The sequence below is a fragment of the Hyperolius riggenbachi genome, chromosome 10 (assembly GCF_040937935.1).
Source record: "Hyperolius riggenbachi isolate aHypRig1 chromosome 10, aHypRig1.pri, whole genome shotgun sequence".
NCBI classification, from domain to species: Eukaryota; Metazoa; Chordata; class Amphibia; order Anura; family Hyperoliidae; genus Hyperolius; species Hyperolius riggenbachi.
This window is the reverse complement of record NC_090655.1, coordinates 33,879,753-33,905,241: the sequence shown is the minus strand read 5'-3', so window position 1 is coordinate 33,905,241 and position 25,489 is coordinate 33,879,753. Positions and strand designations below refer to the sequence as shown.

Sequence of the window (25,489 nt, the reverse complement as noted above, 5' to 3'; positions counted from 1 at the left end):
CCGAGACAAACTGCAACGCGTTTCCCGGGCAAAATCCCGCTTTTTCAGGCATTAAACAACAGCAGTATCACACTATAAATAACAGAGATAAAGACCATATCAGAGAGCTGTATATGTATACTTATAATATGGAAAAATAGTGATGTAGTATTGTAAGGGGGGATGTATTATACAATATATTGCTGAGTGTGTGGGGGGTGGCCAAAATTGTGGTAACTGTGAACTATAAGTACCACTGTACTATTTTAGTAATCAGAAAATAGATGGGATTGCTATATACCTGGGATGGAGTAGGATCGGGGGAAGGGGGGGAGGGGGTTGGTTGGGGGGGGGGAAGGAACGTTGGGAATAGTCTAACTGTGGGAAATTATAGAAGAAGAGTGTGTCTATAAGACGGTTTTGCTGAGGGTGGGAAAGTGAAATGGGGAAAAAGGCGCAAGGGGACTCGTAGGAGTATAATAAGAAGCAGATGGGTGTAGTAGTGGAGGATCAAATATGGTAAAAACCTCAATAGGCATGTAGGGGGATCAGGTATTCGGATGAATTGCAATAAATTAAATGTCACTTACCAGCTTTAGGTCCAGATTAAGCTTGGCACCTCTGTGCTCGTATGCCCGCTCTGGACCTTTAAATGGCCGGATGTGATGTAATTGACTAATCTGGCTCCCCTCATCCTGTCTTATCTCCTGCATCTCTCAGGCCACAACAGGAGAAAAAGACGAGAGCTATGTGTCCGGCAAGATACAAGCTCGCTACGGACGGGCTAACCTCTACCTCAAGGACATTTATGCACAGACTCGTAGCTCACTATATATCCATCCGGTGAAGACCTCATCGGCATGTCACCAGAATGTGGCTGCAAAGGTGGATTATGATCTTGAAGAAGAGGGAGATGGTCAATTAGTCCTGAATTATCTGGTGAGACAAACTTTTCTTTCTTTTCTTGCCATAGGAACTCTGATTGGGGAATGTGCTATGTATTTTCTTTTACTTACATTTTTTATTTAGAGAAAGTATGACCATATTTTTTTATGATTTTCTGTCAATTAACTTCTTTAGCTCATGGTGTATGAGACTTGTAAGTGGATTACTGGTTAAAGGACAACTGTAACAAAAGGAATATGGAGGCTGCCATATTTATTTTCTTCTAAACAATACCAGTTGCCTGGCAGCTCTGTTGGTCTATTTGGCTGCAGTAGTGTCTGAAACAACACAAAAAAAGTATGCAGATAATCTTGACAGATGTGACAATGTCAGAGACACCTGGGACCACATGCAATTCACTTTTTCACCTGAGTTTTCTCCTAGGAGATAATTTTTCATCTTCTATTTAAAATAACTTTCCAGCACTTTTCAACTAAAAAAGTACCAAAAAGTTACTTAAAAAGTACTATCACAATTATTTTGAGTATTTTCTTGCTTGCTGGTGGCTTAAAATGCTTTTTATTGATAAGTTTAAAAATATCACCCAGGAGACAACTCAGGAGAAAAAGTTAATTGCATAAGGGCCCTGATGTGCTGCATGCATGTTCAGGGTCTATGGCTTAAAGAGGAGCTGTTAGGTATAGGGTCTCAGAGAAAAAAACACATATCAGTAGCTAAACATTGGCTGTACTTACATTACATACGCATTTCACTGTCCACGTTTGGATTTCACTGAATTTTTATATAGTATTTGCAGAGAATGATGCTCCTGACAGCTCATGGCAGGTTCCATGTTTGTCTGTCTTATATGAAGCCAATTGTGATGTCATATCCTCCCTGCTTCCTGATGATTTGACTCACAAAAAAGATCCTAATGGGCAACACTACTGTGCAGTGAATATTAATTAGCCATGTGGCTAGGAACAATAGCGGACTCATGCAGTATACTCTAACGGAACATATGCCCTGTGATTTTTCAGTGCTGTGAGTTTAGGCTGCTGTTACAAGCTGCTGTAACATGAGCCTGTAACTTCCCACTGGGAAAGCAGCCTTAGGGCGTGATAGGGAAATGAAGGAGATGACCCAAGGTAGTGCAGTGGGGAGAAGAAGCAGCCCCAGAATGCTTTGCAGTATCTGTTATGCGTCCTGCCGGCCTCCTTACAAGCTTGGGGATAACAGCCTTGCTGTTCAGCACACATCACAGTAAGAGAGATTTTTAACTTCAGTATTGCCTTTTTGGCTTCCTTCTAAACTGTTTAACACAGGAGAATAGCGGTTTAAATTAGCTTATGCAGCCTGACAGTTATTCTTTAAAGTATTAGAGGCAGAGGATCAGCAGGATAGCCAGGCAACTGGTATTGTATTAAAAGGAAATAAATATGGCAGCCTCCAAATTCTTCTCACTTTGTTTGTCCTTTAAAAGCCGCTACCAGTACTTATATTACCATGCTTTAAACAGATCTAGATCTTCTTGCCACTTCTATTTGAAATTTTAACAAATCACATCTTATATGTCCAGTATCCATGATCAGGGGCGTAACTAGGGGGGAGCAGCCACTGAAACTGCAGGGTAGCCCAGAGGTGTGGTAAGGCCCCAACTACTAACTTTCTCTTTCTCTGATACCCCAGATCAGGTGTTCTTGGGGCGACACATGTTATGGGTTTGAAGATCCTGATGGCCACACTAGTTTTATGACCCTTGCTCCTAACTTCTCCCCCAGTTATATATCTCCCTGGCCCTGCCTGCCAATCCCTAGCTAGCTTGGGAAAAGGAGAAGGGGTGGCCCAACATTAACCCTCTCCTGTCTGGTCGCCTCCAGCCCTATCATGGTGGCCTTCCCTAATCCCTGTACTCCCCAGTGCAGGCCCTGCTTACCACTGAAGAAAGAAAGAAGGTACAACTTGTTGGATATTTTGTAACTGTGGTGCCCATACAAAAGTAACATTTTAGGTGAAAAGGTAAACAATACTTTGTGGTGTAAAACAAAAACAAAAGACGCATCTCAAATTTAGTTGAGTCCCCTGTCTCACCATGGAGGAGTGAGGGGCCTCATTTGTAGGGAATCATACCCAGACTCTCATACATGTAGATCATCTTGCAGACTAACATATATATTTTTTATCCTTTTAAGGTTGTCCTGAATGGTAAAATTGTCCATCAGGGTCAGAAGACAGTTGAAGGAATAAAGGCAGATGGTAGGTTCTATCCATTTATGAGAATCTAAGGTCATCCGTGGTTTCCAGCTGGTTTTCACCCACACATCTTTGTGCTGTCTTGTTGTGCAGCTCTCTCTGGCTCAGTGGAATTGTCTCTCCCTATTCGGGATATTTCTCCATCTGGAAAGCTGCTGGTTTTCACCGTGTCCAAGTCTGGCTCAGTTGCTGCAGACACTACAACCGTTCAAGTAACTCCGTGTCTGAAACATGCAGTGAGTGTCTCCCACTCTGGGTCTAAACTTAATTAACAGAACTGAAAATACACTACTTAATTTTAAATTACTGGTAACACTGATATTTTCTACAAATGAACATTAAGCTTTGAAATTCAACAAGGGATGACTGCCAGCCAACCTAGTACTTACATATCAAAATAGTCATCAGTACCACCCTACGCCCCATATCTCCACTAAAAGTGCTGTAAAGTATAAAGATGCCCCAGTCAATGTTTGGGTAGATTGACCTGATCAGAGAGGGACCTGTTGCCTACCCATATACCGCAGTCCAGTTTCTGATAATTTCAGCATGAAATGTCTCAGGAATGGGCCTAGTGCCGTTGGCTGTGCTGCCTGCCTGGTTGCCCCCAAGTATAAACATGTACCTCTGGTGCCCATGCTCCATAAAATCTCCACTGTCACCGCCGTGTCCTCCTTTACTGTGATCACCTGGTGCCACATGGTACAGGCTATTGCGGTTATGTCGGACATGGCGGTGATGACTTGGAAGCATCAGAATTAAGCAAAGTGCGATGTAGAACGTAACTCAAGACCTCCAAGTTGGTAATGGTTTTGAACTGCTGTGCACGGCATTATCTGGGTTTAAATTCCGAATAAGGAAACCAGGTTTCGAACAACAACAATGTGTGTATACAGCTTAACTCCTGAAGATCTTGGGGGGTGCAAACTTCTAAAGAAAATCCTTTGTATGGGCAGTAGACAATCTCTTTATCGCAGTATCCCATGTCTTCAATTTATTAGTGCACCAGACTGGAGCATAGCTTTTGGGACAGAGAGCAAGCATCTGCGACACTGCCTAACAGTGCTGTATTGCAGACCTGGCTGCTGCTTGCTGCATTTATTCACATTCCATTTTATAGATGTTTCATTTGGGAGCAGAAAATGTGAGTGCCTGCAGCTAATGGACGGTTTGAGCACACCATAGGCACCAATGCAAATATTGGCTATTGGGTGCCCAAAGGCAGAAATTTGGGGCGCCTGATAAAGAGTCGGCACTGGGCCCCTCTAACCAAAATATTTCATTTTTGAAAATTATAATGTTATGGTTTTTAAAAATATTTTTCTTATTTGTATTTACAAATTTTTCATTTTTGAAAATGTATTGTTTTGAAATTTGTTAGAAAATTTTAAGGTTAGAAAGGGGGGTTTTAAGGTTAGGTGTCAGGAAGTGGGGGGAGGGTAGAATTGGGTATCAGAGGGGGGAGGGTTCAGTGTAAGAGTAGGGTTAGGTTTAGTTGATGATAAAACATTGGTAAATGCTACCAATATTTTACTACATCATTGCGACTGTAAATATGTTTAGTTTTCATTCGGTGCCCAATTCACAATGGTATTTATCATATAAACTTATATCAGATGCTTCCGGGACCCATTTTTTATCGCATCTCTATGTCATGCACATATTTAATTTGCCTTGTGATGGATCTTAAATGCAGTGGTTTAATTGTGTTTAATGTTTACCTGGGTTTTACGAGTGTGTGTGTGCGTGTGTGCGTGTGTGTATGTATATATATATATATATATATATATATATATATATATATATATATATATATATATGTGTATATATATATATATATATATATATATATGTGTATGTATATATATATATATATATATATATATATATATATGTATGTATATGTGTGTGTGTGTGTATAGTATATATACACACACACACACACACACACACACGCACACAGTGGGATGCAAAATTTTGAGCAACCTTGTTAATCGTTATGATTTTCCTGTATAAATAGTTGGTTGTTACGATACAAAATGTCAGTTAAAGTTACCATATAGGAGACACACACAGTGATCATTGAGAAGTGATATGAAGTTTATTGGATTTACAGAAAGTGTGCAATAATTGTTTCAACAAAATTAGGCAGGTGCATAAATTGTCATTTTGTTGATTCCAAAACCTTTAGAATTATTGGAACTCAAATTGGCTTGGTAAGCTCAGTGACCTCTGACCTACATACACAGATGAACACAATTATGAGAAAATAGTATTTAAGGGGGTCAATTGTAAGTTCCCCTCCTCTTATAATTTTCTCTAAAGAGTGGCAACATGGGGGTTTTAAAACAACTCTCAAATGACCTGAAGACAAAGACTGTTCACCATCATGGTTTAGGGGAAGGATACAGAAAGCTGTCTCAGAGATTTCAGCTGTCTGTACTACAGTAAGGAACATATTGAGGAAATGGAAGACCACATACTCAGTTCAAGTTGAGTCTTGAAAGTGGCAGACCAAGAAAAATCTTGGATAAACAGAAGTGACGAATGGTGAGAACAGTCAGTCAACCCACAGACCAGCACCAAAGAACTACAACATTATCTTGCTGCGGATGGAGTCACTGTGCATCGTTCAACCATTTGGCACACTTTACACAAGGAGATGCTGTATGGGAGAGTGATGCAGAGGAAGCCTTTTCTCTGCCCACAGCTCAAACAGAGCCGCTTCAGGTATGCTAAAGCACATTTGGACAAGCCAGCTTCATTTTGGAATAATGTGCTGCTTAAACTAAAATTGAAATATTTGGGCATAACAAGGGGCGTCATGCATGGAGGAAAAAGAACACAGCATTCCAAGAAAAACACCTGCTACCTACAGTAAAATATGGTGTTGGTTCCATCATGCTGTGGGGCTGTGTGGCCAGTGCAGGGACTGGGAATCTTGTCAAAGTTGAGAGATGCATGAATTCCACTCAGTATCAGCAGATTCTGGAGACCAATGTCCAGGAAGTGACAAAGCTGAAGCTGTGCCGGGGCTGGATCTTTCAACAAGACAACCACCCTAAATACAGCTCAAAATCCTCTAAGGCATTCATGCAGAGGAACAAGTACCTTGTTCTGAAATGGCCATCTCAGTCCCCAGACCTGAATATAATTGAAAATCTGTGGTGTGTGAGTTAGAGAGCTGTCTATGCTCGGAAGCCATCAAACCTGAATGAAATAGAGATGTTTTGTAAAGCGAACGGTCCAAAATACATTCAACCAGAATCCAGACTCTTATTGGAACCCACAGGATGAGTTTAGAGGCTGAAATTTCTGCAAAAGGAGGATCTACTAAATATTGATTTCATTTCTTTTTTGTGGTGCCCAAATTTATGCACCTGCCTAATGTTGTTTAAACAATTATTGCACATCTTCCTGTAAATCCAATAAACTTCATTGCACTCCTCAAATATCACTGTGTGTGTCTCCTATATGATATGTTTAACTGAAATTTTACATCGTAACAAACAACGAATTATACAGGAAAATCATGACGATTAACAAGGTTGCCCAAACTTTCGCATATCACTATATGTATGTGTATATATATATATATATATATATATATATATATATATATATATATATATATATATATATATATATATATATATATTATATATATTTAGCTAATGGCCCATCGTTGCCTGGGTATGTACTTGATTGGTGTTGGTGCCGCCCATATTTCTAACCCTAACACACAATTATTCAATGACTTAGACAGCTAAGGTCTTTGGCATCAATAATTTGCATTGAAATGAAACAAATCTGATTGGCTGTTTGTAGCCCCACCCCCTTTTCTTAATTTGAACTTTAGTCACCCAACGACCAACTGTACCAGGTTGGAGGCTTGTGGCATTAACAGTGCAAGAATAGCAGCAATTAAATATTCCCCTTGAAAATCAGTAGGTGAATTTTGATTGGCTTTTGTAGGCTCCATCCACTTCTCTGAATATTAATCCCAGTCACCCAGTGACCAACTGTGCAAAGTTTGAAAACCCTGCCATTAACAGTGTAACAGAGTAACCAAGCAGCTCAGGGTGACCCAAACTACTAAGAATGTATAGGGGGATAAAAGGAACCAAAAAGCCCTCCTACTAAAAAAGCAAAGCTTGGTGTAATTGCCTTCTTAAAACAGAAGGAAATTTGCAATAATTCAGTTATAAATGAACATTTGTGGTTACCCACAATGCACACCTACTAAATATGCAAATTATCCCTTTTCGCCCTTGTTAAGCCAAGCAAGCATCCAGATCCGCTGGTTTATAGCAAGCCTATAGCTTTAAGTTTTACACAGCCATATCAAACCCACATGTAGACAGCCTGTTTCGGACTTTTGGTCCCTGCAGTTTATATTTTCCCAGTGAAATTTTTATTTGTCTCCGCCCCCTTTTTGGTTATGGGGATGAAAAGTATCCTATATGTTGTTCCAGGTAATGTACTATGTGTGTGGCAAATGTCATTCAAATCCGTTCAGCCATTGTTGTGTGATTAACAAACATCCAAACTTTTGCATTCATAATATTATCAAGCGCCAACATATTCCGTGGTGCAACATTTTCCGTTATATTTTGGTATACACCAAAATACAAGATACAGAATTGGTGACAAAATATAGAATCGATACAAAATAGAGAATTAGTAATGACATTGACAAAAGTAATATGATGAATAAAATGTATAATGGATTCCAAGACACAAAAGGGTGAGAAAGAAATGTCCTTGTGAGCTTACAATCGAATAGGAGGGAAACAAGAGGTGGGCTAATATCCAATAATCATACCTAGAGGCAGTGTGTTTTAGGATATTGTGAGGAATCGCGGAAGAGCCGCCGCCATGAGCCAGCGGCGGGCGGCTCTTTCCGCATCACACGGAGAGGCAGCCGCCTCTTCACATCATGAGGCGGCTGCCTCCATGCAGCAGGTGGGGCAACGCGGCGAAACCGCCGCGTTGGACGCGGCGGTTCGCGCACATGTCCCCGCAGCAGAGACACCGCTGAGCGGGGCTGCGGTGGCTGGGACCCGTAGTCCCACAGAGTTTAGAGTGACGCGCGCGCGCGCGCACTCAAGCAGGCCTTATGTCACCCGGGAGAGAGTCAGCTGATCAGGCAGGTCAGCTGACTCTTTACTCCGCTCCCCATTGGTCCAGCAATCTGGGAGGTGCAGGGGATGCTTAGGTGCATATATACTGCCGGCTGTTCACTCTTGCTTCGTCTGGCGTTGCGATCACACATGTGGGAGCACCCAGATCCGTAGTCAGATCCTCAAGTGTGCCGGGACCAGCAGGAGCTGTAATCCTACACTTAGATAGATTTTGATAGCTAAAGTACTAGTTTGATTGTGATTATTTGTTATGACTTTTGCCTGCCTCGACTATCCGCCTGAACTCTGACCTTGTACCTCGATATTTCTGATACTCTGTTGCCGAACCTCGGCTCGTTCCTAGACTCTGTTTCTGCCTCCTGATTTTGTACCCCGATATATCTGATACCCCGTTGCCGAACCCTGCCTGTACTTTGACTCCGCCTTTGCCTACTGTATTTGTACTTTATCTGTCCGTGTGTGTACGACCTGGCTTGTCCGACCTCGAGAACCGACCTCACGATTGGAGGCGGTTCCCAGTCCTGTTAGTGACACTTCTTCCTGAGTGTCACTCTCGGACTTTCCTTCCTACTGTCAGTCTGACTCCTCCCGTCTTGGAGAGCTCAGGTCTGCGGAAGGAATCCGTGCAGTTCTCCTTGCTGCACCCAGGCCTCGGCATTTTTGTGTTACTGTTACACCAAACACTACACTCTACTCAGGTGAACAGAGGTTAGCCAGTATATTGGATTATCGGTGATACTGCAGATCACATATAATCTGGTATACGTCTGTATTCCCCGTGACGCTGCAGGTCACCGGTAATCAGACCTCTCTGTGCTTCACCGATCGTTACAGAACGCCAGACCAAAATACCGATGGAACGCCCTGATCCTCTGACTGTGCTTGCCACTTCGGTGGATAGCATTCATCAGTCACTAGGCCAGCACAAAGCCTTAATTGATGCCTTAACAGGCTCTGTGAGAACCCTCCAGACATCAGTTGATTCAGTGCGATCCCCTCACAGTGAGGACATACGTATGCCTGTCCCTGATAAGTTTTCCGGCCACAAGTCTGACTTCCGGAATTTCAGGAGTAGAGTGTTGTCATATTTCGAGTTAAGACCCCGATCCTCGGGGACTGAGACCCAACGGGTCATTTTCATTAAAACTTTATTGACTGGAGATTCCCAGTCTTGGGCATACAACCTGCCCGCTACCGATACTGCCTTGACCTCAGTAGAGGAATTTTTTAAGGCCATGGCTATAATCTACGACGACCCTGATCTTGCGGCATCCTCAGAGCGGAAGATCAAACTCTTACGGCAAGGCAGAGGGTCAGTCGAGGATTATGCGGCAGAGTTCCGTAGGTGGTCAGTCACCTCGAGATTTGATAATTTTGCCCTCATGGACTATTTCTTGTCTGGGTTGTCGGAAGAGGTTTCCGATCTTATGTTGACCGTACCCGAGCCCAAGACAGTTGACGAGGCCATTTCATCAGCCATTCGCGTAGATCGCAGGCTACGCCATCAGAGGCAGGCTAGGAGTAGTCACCGGGTCAGGGTGACTTCGTACGCTGTACCAGCTGTAGCATCCCCAGTAACCGCAACTCCGTCTGTCTCGTCCTCTCCGGCCTTGCCTCCACCAGAGCCAATGCAAATTGGTCGATCAAAACTGACCCAGGTGGAGCGGAGGAGGAGAATGACGGAACAACTGTGCCTATACTGTGCAGAGGCAGGGCATAGGGTGCGAAATTGCCCCAACAGGGCGGGAAACGGGTCTGCCTAGGAGTAGTGGAGGGTGACACCCTAGGCACACAAACTTCACCCCTTAAAGAGAAAAAATTGCTTCTCCCTTGTACTGTCACATGGGATGATAGGTCTGTTGCCACTGAAGCTTTCATTGACTCCGGCTCAGCGGCTAACTTTATGAATTTTGAGTTTGCTCAGGAGTTGGGTCTACTACTCACTCCCGTGAGACCCCCCATTCAGGTTACGGCTGTTGACGATTCCCCTTTGCAGCGGAATTGTCCTCTGTCACAGACTCCGGTTGTGAAGCTCACCATAGGGGTATTACACGAGGAGCAGTTACAATTTTTTGTTTTACACATGTCCACCTCCACTATAATCCTAGGCATGCCTTGGTTGCAAGTCCACTCCCCGCAGATAGACTGGGCCACAGGACAGTTGACAGCCTGGTCACCTCATTGTTTCCAGCAGTGTTTGGGGAGACTAACATTGGGTTTAACTAAGGTACAGGTGGAGGGTATACCGGAGCAGTATTCGGATTATGCCGATGTGTTTTGTCCCAAGGCCGCGGATAAATTACCCCCGCATCGCCCATTTGACTGTCCCATTGACCTTCGTTCTGGTTGTATGCCTCCTCGAGGCCATTTATATAATTTATCTGGTCCCGAGAAACTTGCTATGCAGGAGTACATCCGTGAGAACTTAGCAAAGGGCTTTATTAGGCCATCCCGGTCACCCGCTGGGGCAGGCTTCTTTTTTGTTAAAAAGAAAGACGGGGGTTTACGGCCTTGCATTGATTATCGTGGCCTCAATAAAATCACGGTGAAGAATCGTTACCCGCTACCACTTATAGACGATTTATTCACACAAGTCACTGAGGCTAGGATATTTTCAAAATTGGATTTACGGGGGGCATACAACCTGGTGCGTATAAGGAGGGGCGATGAATGGAAGACGGCCTTCAATACCCCTGATGGGCACTACGAGTATAGGGTGATGCCTTTCGGCTTGTGCAATGCCCCGGCCGTCTTCCAGGAACTCATCAATGAGGTTTTTCGGGAGGTCTTGGGAAAGTTCGTCCTAGTCTATCTTGACGACATTCTCATTTTTTCTAACAACCTCCCGGAACACAGAACCCATGTCAGGATGGTGTTAGACAAACTGAGGCAGAATCGGTTATACGCCAAACTCGAGAAATGTATTTTTGAGGTCACGTCGGTGGCTTTTTTGGGGTATATAATCTCCACCTCAGGTCTGTCTATGGACCCTGCCAAGGTTTCCGCGGTCCTAGAATGGCCACAGCCGGTGGGGTTAAAATCATTGCAACGGTTCTTGGGGTTTGCAAATTATTATAGAAGGTTTATAAAGGGGTACTCCACAGTTGTCGCCCCTCTCACTAGCCTTACTAAAAAAGGGGCAGACACCACTCATTGGTCTCCCGAGGCCTTACAGGCTTTTTCTAAGTTAAAGGGGTTGTTCTGCTCAGCCCCCATACTCAGACATGTGGACACTTCCTTTCCGTTTATTGTTGAGGTAGACGCCTCGGAGATCGGGGTGGGGGCTGTGCTGTCCCAGCGTTCTGGTCTTCAGGGTAGACTACACCCGTGTGCCTATTTTTCTCGAAGGTTCTCTCCGGCAGAGAGAAACTACGACATAGGCAACAGGGAGCTCCTAGCCATCAAATTGGCCTTTGAAGAATGGCGTCATTGGCTAGAGGGAGCCGAGCACACGATCACGGTTTATACCGACCACAAAAACCTAGAATACATCGAGGGGGCTAAAAGGTTAAGCCCGAGACAGGCTCGGTGGTCGCTATTTTTTTCGAGATTTACATTTTTGATCACATACACGCCAGGTAGTAAGAATACCAAGGCGGACGCACTTTCTAGGTGTTTTGAGCCGGAGACAGCACAGCCCTCTGTTTCCGAGACCATTGTCCCACGAAGTATGGTGTTAGCCGCCACCGAGACTTGGGAGGACTGGAAAGAGACTTTGAGTCCTTTTCAGCAGGATATCCCAGAAGGGAAACCAGACGGGGTGTTATTTGTTCCGTTACCACTCCGTTTTCAGATCTTGGAGATGGTCCATTCCCATAAGAATGCGGGACATCCGGGAGCGTCTAGAACGCAAGATCTCGTGGCCAGATGTGTATGGTGGCCTTCGCTGGCCGCCGACTGTAAGGAGTTTGTCAGGGAATGTGCGGTGTGCGCAAAAAGCAAGCCCTCCCGCCTGGCACCTGTAGGTACTTTACAGCCTTTGCCCACCCCGAGTGAGCCATGGACCCATTTGTCCATGGACTTTGTGGGAGAGCTTCCGAGATCTGAGGGCATGTCAGTTATTTGGGTGGTGGTTGACCGTTTTAGTAAGATGGCCCACTTCGTGCCTCTGAAAGGACTCCCCTCGGCCCAGGAACTGGCCGATTTATTTATCATCCATGTTTTCAGACTGCATGGCATCCCAGAAAACATAGTATCCGATCGGGGAGTCCAGTTTGTTTCGAAGTTTTGGAAGGCATTTTGTCACCTAATGGGCATGAAATTGTCATTTTCCTCGGGGTACCACCCGCAGACAAACGGCCAGACGGAGAGGGTCAACCAATCCTTAGAGCAATTTTTGAGGTGCTATGTTGCCGAGACACAGAGCGATTGGGTTAAATATATTCCTTATGCAGAGTTTGCCCACAATAACTTGAAGAGCTCTTCCTCAGGTTTCTGTCCATTTCAGATTGTGACAGGTAAATTGCCTAAATTCTCTCCTTTGCCAGTTGCATCCACTCCGTTCCCAGCTTTGGAGGCCTGGCAAAGGTCATTTAGAGACAGGTGGTGGACCATTAAGAATAATCTCGTTAAAGCATTTCAGAGTCAGAAAGGTCAGGCTGATAAGAGACGCTCGGTAGAGTGGAGATTTCAACCAGGAGATTTGGTTTGGGTGTCATCTCGTCACCTGACCCTGAAACAACCCTCTGACAAACTTGGTCCCAGGTTCGTGGGTCCATTCCCAGTTACTAGGAAGATCAACGATGTCACGTATACCGTGGATCTTCCCGCCAGCATGCGTGGAGTGAGGTCTTTCCACGTATCACTTCTCAAACCCGCAGCCCAGGTGGGTCCCACTCCTCCTCCTCCGGTGTTAGTCAATGCCCAACCCGAGTATGAGGTGGAGAAGATCATAGACTCACGTACTGTACAGAACTCGGTACAGTATCTCGTACATTGGAAGGGGTACGGCATTGAGGAGAGGCAATGGGTACCTGGGAACCGCATGCATGCGGATGAGTTAGTAAGGGAATTTCACGCTTCACATCCAGAGAAGCCTAGAAGGAGCTGTCCGGAGTCCACTCCTCGGGGGGGGGGGTACTGTGAGGAATCGCGGAAGAGCCGCCGCCATGAGCCAGCGGCGGGCGGCTCTTTCCGCATCACACGGAGAGGCAGCCGCCTCTTCACATCATGAGGCGGCTGCCTCCATGCAGCAGGTGGGGCAACGCGGCGAAACCGCCGCGTTGGACGCGGCGGTTCGCGCACATGTCCCCGCAGCAGAGACACCGCTGAGCGGGGCTGCGGTGGCTGGGACCCGTAGTCCCACAGAGTTTAGAGTGACGCGCGTGCGCGCGCACTCAAGCAGGCCTTATGTCACCCGGGAGAGAGTCAGCTGATCAGGCAGGTCAGCTGACTCTTTACTCCGCTCCCCATTGGTCCAGCAATCTGGGAGGTGCAGGGGATGCTTAGGTGCATATATACTGCCGGCTGTTCACTCTTGCTTCGTCTGGCGTTGCGATCACACATGTGGGAGCACCCAGATCCGTAGTCAGATCCTCAAGTGTGCCGGGACCAGCAGGAGCTGTAATCCTACACTTAGATAGATTTTGATAGCTAAAGTACTAGTTTGATTGTGATTATTTGTTATGACTTTTGCCTGCCTCGACTATCCGCCTGAACTCTGACCTTGTACCTCGATATTTCTGATACTCTGTTGCCGAACCTCGGCTCGTTCCTAGACTCTGTTTCTGCCTCCTGATTTTGTACCCCGATATATCTGATACCCCGTTGCCGAACCCTGCCTGTACTTTGACTCCGCCTTTGCCTACTGTATTTGTACTTTATCTGTCCGTGTGTGTACGACCTGGCTTGTCCGACCTCGAGAACCGACCTCACGATTGGAGGCGGTTCCCAGTCCTGTTAGTGACACTTCTTCCTGAGTGTCACTCTCGGACTTTCCTTCCTACTGTCAGTCTGACTCCTCCCGTCTTGGAGAGCTCAGGTCTGCGGAAGGAATCCGTGCAGTTCTCCTTGCTGCACCCAGGCCTCGGCATTTTTGTGTTACTGTTACACCAAACACTACACTCTACTCAGGTGAACAGAGGTTAGCCAGTATATTGGATTATCGGTGATACTGCAGATCACATATAATCTGGTATACGTCTGTATTCCCCGTGACGCTGCAGGTCACCGGTAATCAGACCTCTCTGTGCTTCACCGATCGTTACAGATATATAGTAGGAGTGAATATATATTATATACAGGTAGTTCCCGACATACGAACGCCCGACATACAAACAACCCGCCGATCCCGTCACGCGACGTCAGGGACTCCCTTTTTTGCCTCCGTCCTACCCTGTTTTGCGTGCCGGGAGCCTGAAAAGAAAGCAGATGTAATCTACTCACCTCCACATTGGAGTCCATCGTCAGGTGACATTCCTCTCTGCTTACAGCTCACTCTAGCTTCCAGCGTCACCTACTACATGATGCGTGTGATTACGCGTCATGCAGGAGGAAATGATGGGCACTAGAGTGAGCTGTAAGCAGAGAGGAATGTCGCCCGGTTTTGGACTGCAGCATGGAGGTGTGTAGATTACATTACACTATGGGAGTACAGGATGGGGGAAGCAAGAGGCAGGGACATGATGCAGGCACGGGGGGGGGGGGGGGGGGGGCACGGAGGACACACAGAGACACAAAGCTGGCACAGCAGGCATGCAGAAGGCACAGGGGGACATGAAAGAGGAATTGGGGGCATAGTAATTTATAGGGAACACAGCAAGGCACAGGGGGGACCCAAGGTGATACAAATGGGGATAGAAAGAGGTAAATAGAGGGACACAGTGGAAGCAGAGAAGAACAATGGATGCAAAGGACGGTGTAGAGGAGGCATGGGGGGCACAGATGCAGGGCTGGATCTGTACTCTTTACCGCCCAAGGCCACTGTCAGCAGCCGCCCCCTTCAGTATAGGTAGCCAGTTGACTCCCCCATTATAGGTATCCAGATGACCCTTCCCTCTCTATAGGCAGCCAAATGACCCTCCCCCCTAAATCCAGTATAGGTAGCCACATAACCCTCCCTACCCCTCCAGTTTAGATAGCCTGATGACTCCTCTTCCCTTCAGTATCAGCAGCCTGATGGCCCTCTCCCCACCCTTCCCTCTAGTATAAGAATCTAGATGACCCTCTCCCCTTCTTTATAGATAGCCTGATGACCCCCCTCTCTTCAGTATAGGTAGCCAGGTAACCCTCCCCCCCAGTATAGCCTGCTGCCCACCCTCCCTTCATCCTGAGGTGCCCTGGGCCATGGCCTATGTGGCCTTTGCTTAAATCTGACCCTGCACAGATGGCACAGACAGGGACACTGGAGACAAAGGAGGGTGCATAGGAGGGCACAGAGGAGGAAACTGGAGGCAAAGGGGTAGAGGAGGTATAGGGGACAGAGATGGCACAGCATTCCAACTGAAGAATGGATTCAGGTTTAGAACTAATCCACAGTCCCTATCTCGTTCGTTAACATATAACGTTATATATATACACTGTTGAGGTGCTTATCTTGCATCGGTGATCAGGGCTCCCTCCAACATCTCACCAAACATTTTGTGTTCAAGGTCAGTATGAAGTTCTCCGAGCCAGAGGTCTTACCTGGATCAAATGTTAAGATGCTTCTCCAAGCCAATGGAGGCTCTACCTGTGCCCTGCGTGCCGTAGACAAGAGCGTGCTGATGATGAAACCGGAGGATGAGCTGACTGAGAGCAAGGTATGGTGTTAACAAGGAAGAACGGTCTGGCATGACTTCCAATAAAACCTATATATATATATATATATATATATATATATATATATATATATACCTACAATTCTTTTCAGACAGATACACACACGGATATACACACCAGGTCTGAAGATGCCCATACATTACTTGATTTTCCTGTACGAATGACCAGTTGATTCAATCTTTTTATCAGATCGAGGGAGAATCGATTGTTCCATTCTGCTCAATCAAGGAAAGACCAATGACCGTTTATAATGCGCGTTTCTCCTGGCGGACTCAAAGTGCCAGAGCTGCAGCCACTAGGGGTGTGCGCTCAGTAGGAAGTAGCAGTGATACGTAGTCTAGCCCAAGGATTCCTTACTGAATAGGTGCTGGCTTACCGAAATAGGAAGAGCCGAGAATCGAACCCAGGTCTCCTGTGTCACCCTTAACCGGTACACTCTCCAGCCACAATGAATGGAACTTGACTGATATCTTGTCAAACTGACTATTGTATTCACTCGGACAGGATGGAAGATATCCGTTAATTATAAAGGAATCAACTCCTCTTTAAAGTGCATCAGGGAAGATAACCCTTCCTGCAGTGGCCCCCTCCTAGGACTTGAGCATGTACAGTTCTGCTTTTCACAAAACTGCTCGCTCATCTCGAAGCTTTATAGCAGCAGGAAGATATTTAGCCTCGTGAGAGATTTATACCAACAGCCTCCCAATATGTGAATATTTGTGATTGTTAGTTTGCGTCTTAAAAACCTCCCTGGCATTCAATTTCCCCAGGATTTCTGTGCAAAAATTGATCTAATTAATTCTCGTAACCTTTTATTTTCTGTAACGTGCCAAAATGTGTCAAGCCAGGGTCTAGCATACAGTGCAGGAGAGTACTGACGTGTGCGCACGTCAATACCATTCTCAGCATGTTGTGTATTGACGTGTTTCTTTAACAGTTTCACAGCATCAGAACTTTGTTTCTCTTATACAAGCCTCATTTTTAGCTGCACAAAAGAAAACTGCCCGGGCAGTTTTCCCCTTATGCTGTGCAAAGCATGGGATTTCTGATGTTGTTGTTCTCGTTCTGCTGCTTTGGTGCAATTTTTTTTTTTTTTACATTTTGAATTTGACATTTGAAGCCTAGTGTGTGCAGCTGGGAGGGGTTATCAGGACAAAGGACAGTTGGAACTGCGTCTCATGCTCCGTCACCTCCTTTCAACCAAAAAGATGGCTGCCCCCATGACAAAGATGGCAGCCCCCATGAATCACAAACATTTGCCTGTTCTTTTAAAACAGGGTGGGTAAAAAATTATATTACCTCTCTATTCTAATTAACATAACTAATGTAACTAAACAACAGTATGTTTGTTTAGGCTGAAGTTCCCCTTTAAAGAGAATCTGTACTCTGAAATTCTTACAATAAAAAGCATACCATTCTATTCATTATGTGCTCCTGGTCCCCTCTGTGCTGTTTCTGCCATTCTCTGCTGCAAACCTGGCTTGTAATTGCCAGTTTTAGGCAGTGTTTACAAACAAACTAACCAGCTTCTAATAGGCTCAGCTAAGCAGAGTGTGTTAGTCACACAGAGCCTGCAGGGGGTGTGTACAGCTTCTAGCTAATCACAAGCAGCCCTGCACATTCCAGTCTGACTGCCTCAGCCTGACTGTGCCGACTATAGAGAGAAGATTAGATCATATAACAGAGATAACACAGCTACTGTGCAATTAGGAAAAGCTGCAGTAAGCCAGACCACATTAGAAAAGGCATAGGAACTTATAGCATAGAAGAAATAAAGATAAACAATTTGTTACAGAGTCTCTTTAAGCAAAACATTTGTGAAAAAGTATCGGACTAAAGTCTGTAGAGTTGTTTTACCTGCCTTCTTGTTTCTCTCATAACATTATAGTTCCAGAACATGGTCAAGCCCGAACGAACGCACATATGGGCTGATTCACTGGATTACAAGTACTGCGAGGGGAAAAAAACACGAGAGGTGAACGGTTTGGACTTCTCCAATTCTGACCCTTGGTTTGACCCCTGGTGGGTGCGCTCATACCCAGAAAAGAAGAAGGATTTTCAGAATGTCATTCAGGTGAGTCAAGATCTTATGCTTTATGTATCTTTTTATAGTTGAAGCAGAACACCTGTGAATATAGTATACAGGTGAAACTCGAAAACATTAGAACATCGTGCCAAAGTTCATTTATTTCAATAATTCAACTTAAAAGGTGAAACTAATATATGAAATAGGAAGCCTTGGCGGGTGTTTTGGATGAATTAGCTGATTAGAGTCTGACACTTTGAGCCTAGAATATTGAACCTCTTCACAATAGTCTAATGGTCTGAAATTTTGATTTTGGGGTTCTCATAAGCCTTAAGCCCTAATCATCAATTTATAGCAAAGGCTTAAAATATCTCGCTTTGCATGTAATGAGTATTTCATCTATTAGTTTGTTTCACCTTTTAAATTGAATTACTAAATTAAATGGACTTTTGCTCAAAAAGTTTTAGAGTTTAACTGGTATATTTGTCTAAATCAAAGGGTACGTTCTGAACTTAACACTTTTGAGAACGCAGCACTGCTTGCATATTTTCTGATTTTCAAACCTAATGCTACTCCACCAAATAAAATCATAGTCAGCCAGGGTGATTCTGGCCAAGCAGGTGGTTTTGTTGCATGGCGCTCAGCGCCAAATCTAAGCACCCCATAGCAGTAATGTTATACTGAGCGAGACAGGTAAGGGGATATGAGGCTCTGGCGAACACTGGACCCCAAATTACAACTTCCTCCGAGGTGCGACGACTCTGAGGGGGAATAGTATTTTTTACGCCGGGCATTTGAGCGGCAACAGGGTAACCTGTTATTTGCCTGGCTCATTGGCGGCATACACATACATCGCCAATTGTGGCAGATCATGTCATAAATGGTTATTCATTATAGTCCTTGCTCCATCCACTTTGCAGTATGGTGAAGGAGTAGCCACTATGATTGAAAGATCTGCTTACCGTCAGGGCCGGATTTGTACTTTTTACCGCCCAAGGCACACTATCACCAGCTGCCCCTGGACTGACAGCATCCTAACTCGGATTACGTTATAAGCTTATGTAAGGACAGGTAGTGATATAATGGCAGGGATTAGATTGTAAGCTCCTTGGCGAGTCGCACATTCAGTGAGTGACAGGCAGCTCGTAGATCACTGAATGTGCCCTTGATCCCCCAAGCTACAGATTTGGATGTTGGTAGCCACCCACCCAGTGCAAACACTGTGCAGTAGGATGATAATATTCAGCAGGCTAACTGCTACTGCCACCCTGCTGCCCACAGCCTGCCCATTGCTTTCCTGGTGCATTAGGACATGGCCTTTGTGGCCTTGCCTGAAATCCGGCTATGTTTACCGTGTCATCTTGCTCGCATGGTAAGAAGACTTGTGGCTGGGAAAGGAGAATTTGCTAGCCACTTCCAGAAAGCCATCAGCCTTTAATACCCAGCAGAACTGTTAAGTTCTTCGCCATTGCACAACTCACAGTTACACGACCGGTATGAGCAGATGTTTTATTTCAATGGTAGGTAAATATACTTTTTCCAGAGACACTAAAGTCTAAAAAAAAACATCTTTTTATTTAAAAAATGTGTTTAATATGCTAGTCCTACCTAAACCGCCGCATTACCACCGCTGTAATCTATCTAAATCCCCCCTAATCTGCCCTCCCTCTCCCCCGCAAAGTCCACTACTTTTTTGGTCGTGGATTTTGCTGCTATAGGAGGCAAGCCAGTCTATCAGCGGCGGATCTCCGCCTCTCCCCCGCCCCTCTCAGTAAAGGAAGAGTGAGAGGGGCGGGGGCGGAGGCGGCGATCTGGGCTGACAGACGCGCTGAGAGGCAGAGCTGCGGCTCATAGCTCTGCCTCTCACGGAAGCGCTGCCCGGATTGCCCCCCGGGGAGTTAGGGGGAATTTAGATAGATTACAGCGGTGGGAATGCAACGGTTTAGGTAGGGCAAACATGTTAAAAACATTTTTTAAATAAAAAGATGTTTTTCTTGAGACTTCAGAGTCTCTTTAAGCCCACAGGGTTGTTTGTTTTCATCTGAGCAACTTTCACCTCCCATTTATTTGCCAATAACTTTATCACTACTCCTCACAATGAATTGATGTATATCTTGTTTTTTTCCGCCACCAATTAGGCTTTCTTTGGGTGATACATTTTGCAAAGAATTAATTTATTCTAAATCCATTTTAACAGGAATATTAAGAAAGAAATGGAAAAAATCATTATTTCTCAGTTTTTGGCCATTATAGTTTGAAATTAATACATGCTACCGTAATTAAAACCCATGTATTTTATATGCCCATTTGTCCTGCTTATTACACCATTTAAATTCTGTCCCTATCACAATGTATGGCGCCGATATTTTATTTGGAAATGAAGGTTCATTTTTTCAATTTGCGTCCATCACTATTTACAAGCCCATAATTAAAACAATTATATTAATATACTCCTTTGACATGCATATTTAAAAAGTTCAGACCCTTGGGTAATTGTTTTTTTTATTGTAAATTTTTTTTTTTTTTTTTATTAAAACTTTTATTTGGGTAATTCTTGGTGTGGGAGGTAAACAGCTAATTTTAAATGTAAAAAAAAAAAGGTATTTATTTAATAAAAAAATGTGGGTGTAGTTTTACACAGTCAAAGCCCTGGAAGCGTACGATCACGCTTTCAGGAACATGAATGAAGACGGGAAACTTTTTTTTTTAACTCAGATAAACTGCAGCCTCTGACAAGAGGCTGTCAGTTTTTCTGCGGGGGGCTTTGATCAATGAATAGGAGCTATAATCCCATTCATTGATCACTGGGCAAACGGCCGGTGGCAGGAGCGCACGTGGCTGGTGGGAGTGCGCGCATCCTATCTGGGTGAGAATGTTCGTCCAGATAGACTTAAGTGGTTAAATAAGAGCTGGTGCACAAGGATTCATTATTGGCGTTTAACGTAATGTTTTAGACGGGACATTTTTCAGGATCTACCACAGTCCCATTCAAGTGAATGGGAGCGTTCAGGACAAGCTTTTGCAGGCTTTCATGAAAGCCTGGTGGTAGATCCCGGCGTTGTCTTGTCTTGAAAACAACATGTTGCTTTCAGAGGCAGTAAATGCTGGGAAACCAGTGTAGGGAACAGAACTGCTAGCCTTGAAGGCTTCCTAAATGCTATCAATAGATGTAGATGCCAGCATGTAAACGCCAGCATTTAAACGCAGCTCCGAGCATAAGCTCGGCAGACGTCCGTCTGAAGCAGCCTTAACACACCAAACTTGATTTAAATCAACAGGTCAACAAAAAAAAGCCATTTTTTAGTAATTATTTGAATAAATATGTTTGGCAAATCACATGTATGTATGACTAGCTGTTGAAACTTTGCTGTGCGTGTGCTGTGTGTTCTGTTATGTGTGTGCTTGCAGTGCATTTTTTTCTTTGCAAATATACAAGCATTCAAATTAAATGCTGAGGGTAGGGGGTGCAAATTCAAATGCGGACGAGGCAAAACTCAGACCTATGGAGACACATTGGAGTTTTGTAGTGTGAGCGAGCCACAAAAACACTTCAATGTTCCTCTGAAAGCAGGGAAGGATTACGATGAAATGAAGCCCTAGGAAAGATAGCAGTTTTTGCCACGCACTGATGGTCACTTGACTTCTTCGATAAGATTTGATAGGGCTGCCATCCACCAGGCCTCTAGCTAGGTTTGTCTTGTGGAGTAAAAAAGCAACGTGCACACTTGTCTCTAAAGGTAACCAAGATTAAAAGTCTCACAGTTCCACCAAGGATATGCTCCAAGGATATGCTCCACGGATCCAGCCGTTACAGCAAAAACTGTTCTTTTGGTCTCTTGTCCTTGGACAATCACATCCACGTGCAAAGATACAGGGGAGAAAAATATATAGTGTGATACTGCTAACAAAGATCAACTCCTGCCACAGAAACCATCACCAAGATGTTTAAACTGTGAAAAATATAAGTAGCCTAATCAGCACCAGTGCCAGGACACCCCCCTAAGTGCCCGCACTCACCGCGCTGACCTCCTAACTCTCTGGAGATGGGATTGACAGTGGAGGGGGTAAGGATGTTTCACTGCGGAGCGCTGATGCACGTGACTGGAGTGAACTAGGAAGTAACGCCGGCGTGAGAGGGAGCGAGAAACAATCTTATGCCAGAGCAGCTGAGTGGTGTCCGGGACCCTTACTGCCTGTTATGCGCTTATACCCTGCGAGGCTTGTGAGTGCAATTTGTTTTTAAACCTTTTATTAAATTTTACGGAATTACGCTATGTGTGGCTTCTCACTTTGCAGCCTGAAAACTGTTTCTTCTATGAAGCAGTGAAACATCCTTACCCCCTCCACTGTCAATCCCATCTCCAGAGAGTTAGGAGGTCAGCGCGGTGAGTGCGGGCACTTAGGGGGGTGTCCTGGCACTGGTGCTGATTAGGCTACTTATATTTTTCACAGTTTAAACATCTTGGTGATGGTTTCTGCGGCAGGAGTTGATCTTTGTTAGCAGTATCACACTATATATTTTTCTCCCCTGTATCTTTGCATGTGGATGTGATTGTCCAAGGACAAGAGACCAAAAGAACAGTTTTTGCTGCAACGGCTGGATCCGTGGAGCATATCCTTGGAGCATATCCTTGGTGGAACTGTGAGACTTTTAATCTTGGTTACCTTTAGAGACAAGTGTGCACGTTGCTTTTTTACTGTATTCTGTTTATGTCTGCACCTGACATTTGCTGAACGCGAACCACGTAGTGCCATTTTCCTAAAGCACATATATATATATATGTATGTATGTATGTATGTATGTATGTATGTATGTATGTATGTATGTATGTATGTATGTATATATGTATATATATATATGTATATATATATATATATATATGTATATATATATATATATATATGTATATATATATATGTATATATATATATGTATATATATATATATATATATATATATATATATATATATATATATATATATATGTGTGTTTGTCTTGTGGACAGTGATGATCCTAATCAGCAAAATTACGATTTCGCAAAATTTTGCGTACAGTTTCGCAATTACGCCTATATGTAATTACGATTTGCAAATTAAATTGATTTTGTAGTCATTCGTAATTTCACATAAAAATTTGCGTAATTTTAGCGAAATTACACGTAATTGTGTGCCGACTTTGGAGGTTAATAGCAAAGCCCCCATACATGCTATTGACACCAAAATTGCTACCTATGTTAACCACCCTGGCGTTCTATTAAGATCGCCAGGGTGGCTGCGCAGCAGTATTTATTTATTTTTAAATCATGTAGCTAGCCTAGCGCCAGCTACATGATTCCCCCTCCCGGCGGTGTCTTACTCACCTTTTCGATCGCTTCCGGCGCATTAGCCCATCCGGAAATACCGTTCTGAACGGGATTTCTTGGAGGGCTTCCCCCGTTGTCATGGCGATGATCGTGATCAGTGGTGCTCAGCAGAGCTCGAATATTCGAGTAGCTCGAATATTCGAGCTCTTTTTCAGCTATTCGAGCTCGGTATTCGAGCTCCGAATAGCTGCAGCTATTCGAATGGGCTATCCGCGTACACTCGAATAGCCCATTCACTATTCGAGCTATTCGAGCAAACGGCGCTATTCGAGCTCGGTACCGAGCTCGAATAGCGTCATAGCCCAGATTGATGTCCTTAGAGCCAATCAGAGGGCTCCCAGGCCCTCTGACGGCAGCCAATCACAGAGGGGGACCCTGGCCAGCCCCTACCCTATAAATAGCGGCCGCCATGTTACGTTTCTCCGTCCTTGCCTGAGACTTGCATAGAGAGAGAGTTGCTCCTTTGTGCTTTGGCTTAGCAAGAGCTTTATTGTGGTCATTTACCTAGCGTTTTTGCTCACATACACCTCCTATACACACCTATATTGTTGTTAGTTAGTTAGACATTGTATTTTAGTTAGTAGCTTTTGTGTTACATAGAGACAGGCCAGCTGCTGCAGGCTTACAGCTTTAGGCCTCAGGGCCTGCCTGTGTGGGCAGCTGTCCTCCTGTCCTCTGTTTATTTCTCTCATCTATACCAGTATTTCTGCTGTCCTTTACTACTGATTGTATTAGTATTGTAGTTATATACTGTAACTGTACTAGGACACTCACTGTCACTGTTCATAGGCTACTAGCTGCTCCTGCGTGTGTGCACTCACTGTCTGTGTACACACTACACACACTCTATTTCCAAGTTCTGATAACTGATTGATTATTGTAATTGAATATTGTAATTAGTTAGTTGTACTCACTGTTACTACTTACTGTACTAGGAGTCTCGGACACTCAGTCACTGTTCATAGGCTACTAGCTCCTGCGTGTGTGCACTCACTGTCTGTGTACACACTACACACACTCTATTTCCTTCTGATAACTGATTGATTATTGTAATTAGTTAGTTGTACTTACTGTTACTACTTACTGTACTAGGAGTCTAGGACACTCAGTCACTGTTCATAGGCTACTAGCTCCTGCGTGTGTGCACTCACTGTCTGTGTACACACTACACACACTCTATTTCCTTCTGATAACTGATTGATTATTGTAATTAGTTAGTTGTACTTACTGACTGTTACTGCTTACTTACTTACTGTACTAGGGACACTCACTCAGTCACTGTTCATAGGCTAGCTCCTGCGCGTGTTTGCGCGTGCGTGCACTCACTGTCTGTAGTGTACACACACTAAATTTACTTGTGATTACTACTGATTATTGTAAGTTGTAACTGCTAGTTGTACTTCCTGACTGTTACTACTTACTTACTGTACTAGGGACACTCACTCAGTCACCTCACCCACCAACCCACTCCATTAAAGTACCCCACTTTTCACCCGCCCTTTTAAAAAACTTTTGTCTATACGCCCAAAACATCGAAGATGTCTGGAAGTGGCAGCCAGCGCGGTTTGGGCAAGGGGAAGGGCAGCAAGGGAATCAGGAGGAGAGGGAGCAGCATTGTGGCAAGCCGCGGGCGCGGGCGCGCCACCATGCACAGTTCCGCAGCAGCAGCAGCAGCGTCAGTGGCTAACATTCCTCCCATAGCCACTGGCCGTGGACGCCTTGGGCGCCGCCCAGCAGGAGCATCTGCAACTCACGCTGCAGAGACACAGCAGCAGCAGCGTGTAGCACCTGCTCCGATTTTCCTCCAGCCGGGTCGGAAACGTCCCATTGAGGAAAAGCATGCAGACACTGTGGTGCAACTCATGACGGAGGATGAGCAGCCCGCCATCAGCTCTGCATCTGAGGCCTCCACCCTCACCACCACCACCACCACCCCTGTTCGCAGCAGCCGCCCAGCAGGGTCTGGGGAGGAGGCCAGTTCACCGTCACTCGCCGACCTGTCATTCAGCAGTCTTTTGACCCCAGGCATCATGAGTAAATTGTCTGCTGTTGTTGGCGATCTTGAGGAGGAGATGCTGAT

At 44.8% G+C, this 25,489-nt stretch overlaps 1 protein-coding gene across 8 annotated transcripts in view; it reads left to right on the top strand.

Moving 5' to 3' along the window:
• LOC137533846 (alpha-2-macroglobulin-like protein 1) overlaps positions 1–25,489 on the top strand; it is a 220,453-nt gene that overhangs the window by 45,291 nt on the left and 149,673 nt on the right. For all 8 annotated transcript variants that reach the window (XM_068255094.1, XM_068255096.1, XM_068255097.1 and 5 more), the window contains exons 13-17: positions 700–918; positions 3,057–3,120; positions 3,211–3,353; positions 15,851–16,000; positions 17,908–18,093. In XM_068255094.1, the coding sequence (XP_068111195.1) occupies positions 700–918; positions 3,057–3,120; positions 3,211–3,353; positions 15,851–16,000; positions 17,908–18,093 (762 nt within the window). The remainder of the gene's footprint in view (positions 1–699; positions 919–3,056; positions 3,121–3,210; positions 3,354–15,850; positions 16,001–17,907; positions 18,094–25,489) is intronic.